The sequence below is a fragment of the Nestor notabilis genome, unplaced genomic scaffold (assembly GCF_000696875.1).
Source record: "Nestor notabilis isolate BGI_N333 unplaced genomic scaffold, ASM69687v1 scaffold21388, whole genome shotgun sequence".
Lineage (NCBI taxonomy): Eukaryota > Metazoa > Chordata > Aves > Psittaciformes > Psittacidae > Nestor > Nestor notabilis.
In genome coordinates this window covers 3,154-3,568 of record NW_009941737.1, presented here as the reverse complement: position 1 = coordinate 3,568, position 415 = coordinate 3,154, and the positions used below count along the sequence as shown (strand labels likewise).

Here is a 415-nt window from a genome sequence, read left to right as displayed (position 1 = left end):
TCCCTCGGGGCAGGTATCAGCTCATCTGCCCCAGGTAGTCTGAGAGCAGGAGCTCGGGGGGCAGGAAGACGCGGTGTTTGTTGCTCACTTTCATCTGACGTTTCCCTTCAATGTCTGAACCTGGAGGGGGAGAGGGAGCAGTTTATCCCACCCTGTCCCCCTGGAGATCCCATCCCCGGCATTCCCAGCTCAGCCCCCTCTGCAAAGGCAGCAGCTATCCCCCCCATTCCCAGCCCCCTCCATGCATCCCTGCCAGCACCATGGGCTTCACTTCCCATCATTAGCACTCTCACGCTGTTTTCCATGAGCAGCTACTAATTAAATGCTCCAGGGATGGAGCCTGGTGCCTCTCCCCCCTTGCTTTGGCAACAAGACCTTTGAGGGATAACCATGGCTGCTCCCTGAGGGAGGAGGG

General features: G+C 58.6%; 1 protein-coding gene across 1 annotated transcript in view; it reads right to left on the bottom strand.

Moving 5' to 3' along the window:
• Positions 1–16: 16 nt before the first annotated feature.
• R3HDM4 (R3H domain containing 4) overlaps positions 17–415 on the bottom strand; it is a gene marked incomplete at its 5' end in the record, with an annotated part of 3,544 nt that continues 3,145 nt past the window's right edge. The window contains one exon of the mRNA XM_010021042.1: positions 17–120. Coding sequence (XP_010019344.1) covers positions 17–120 — 104 coding nt within the window. The remainder of the gene's footprint in view (positions 121–415) is intronic.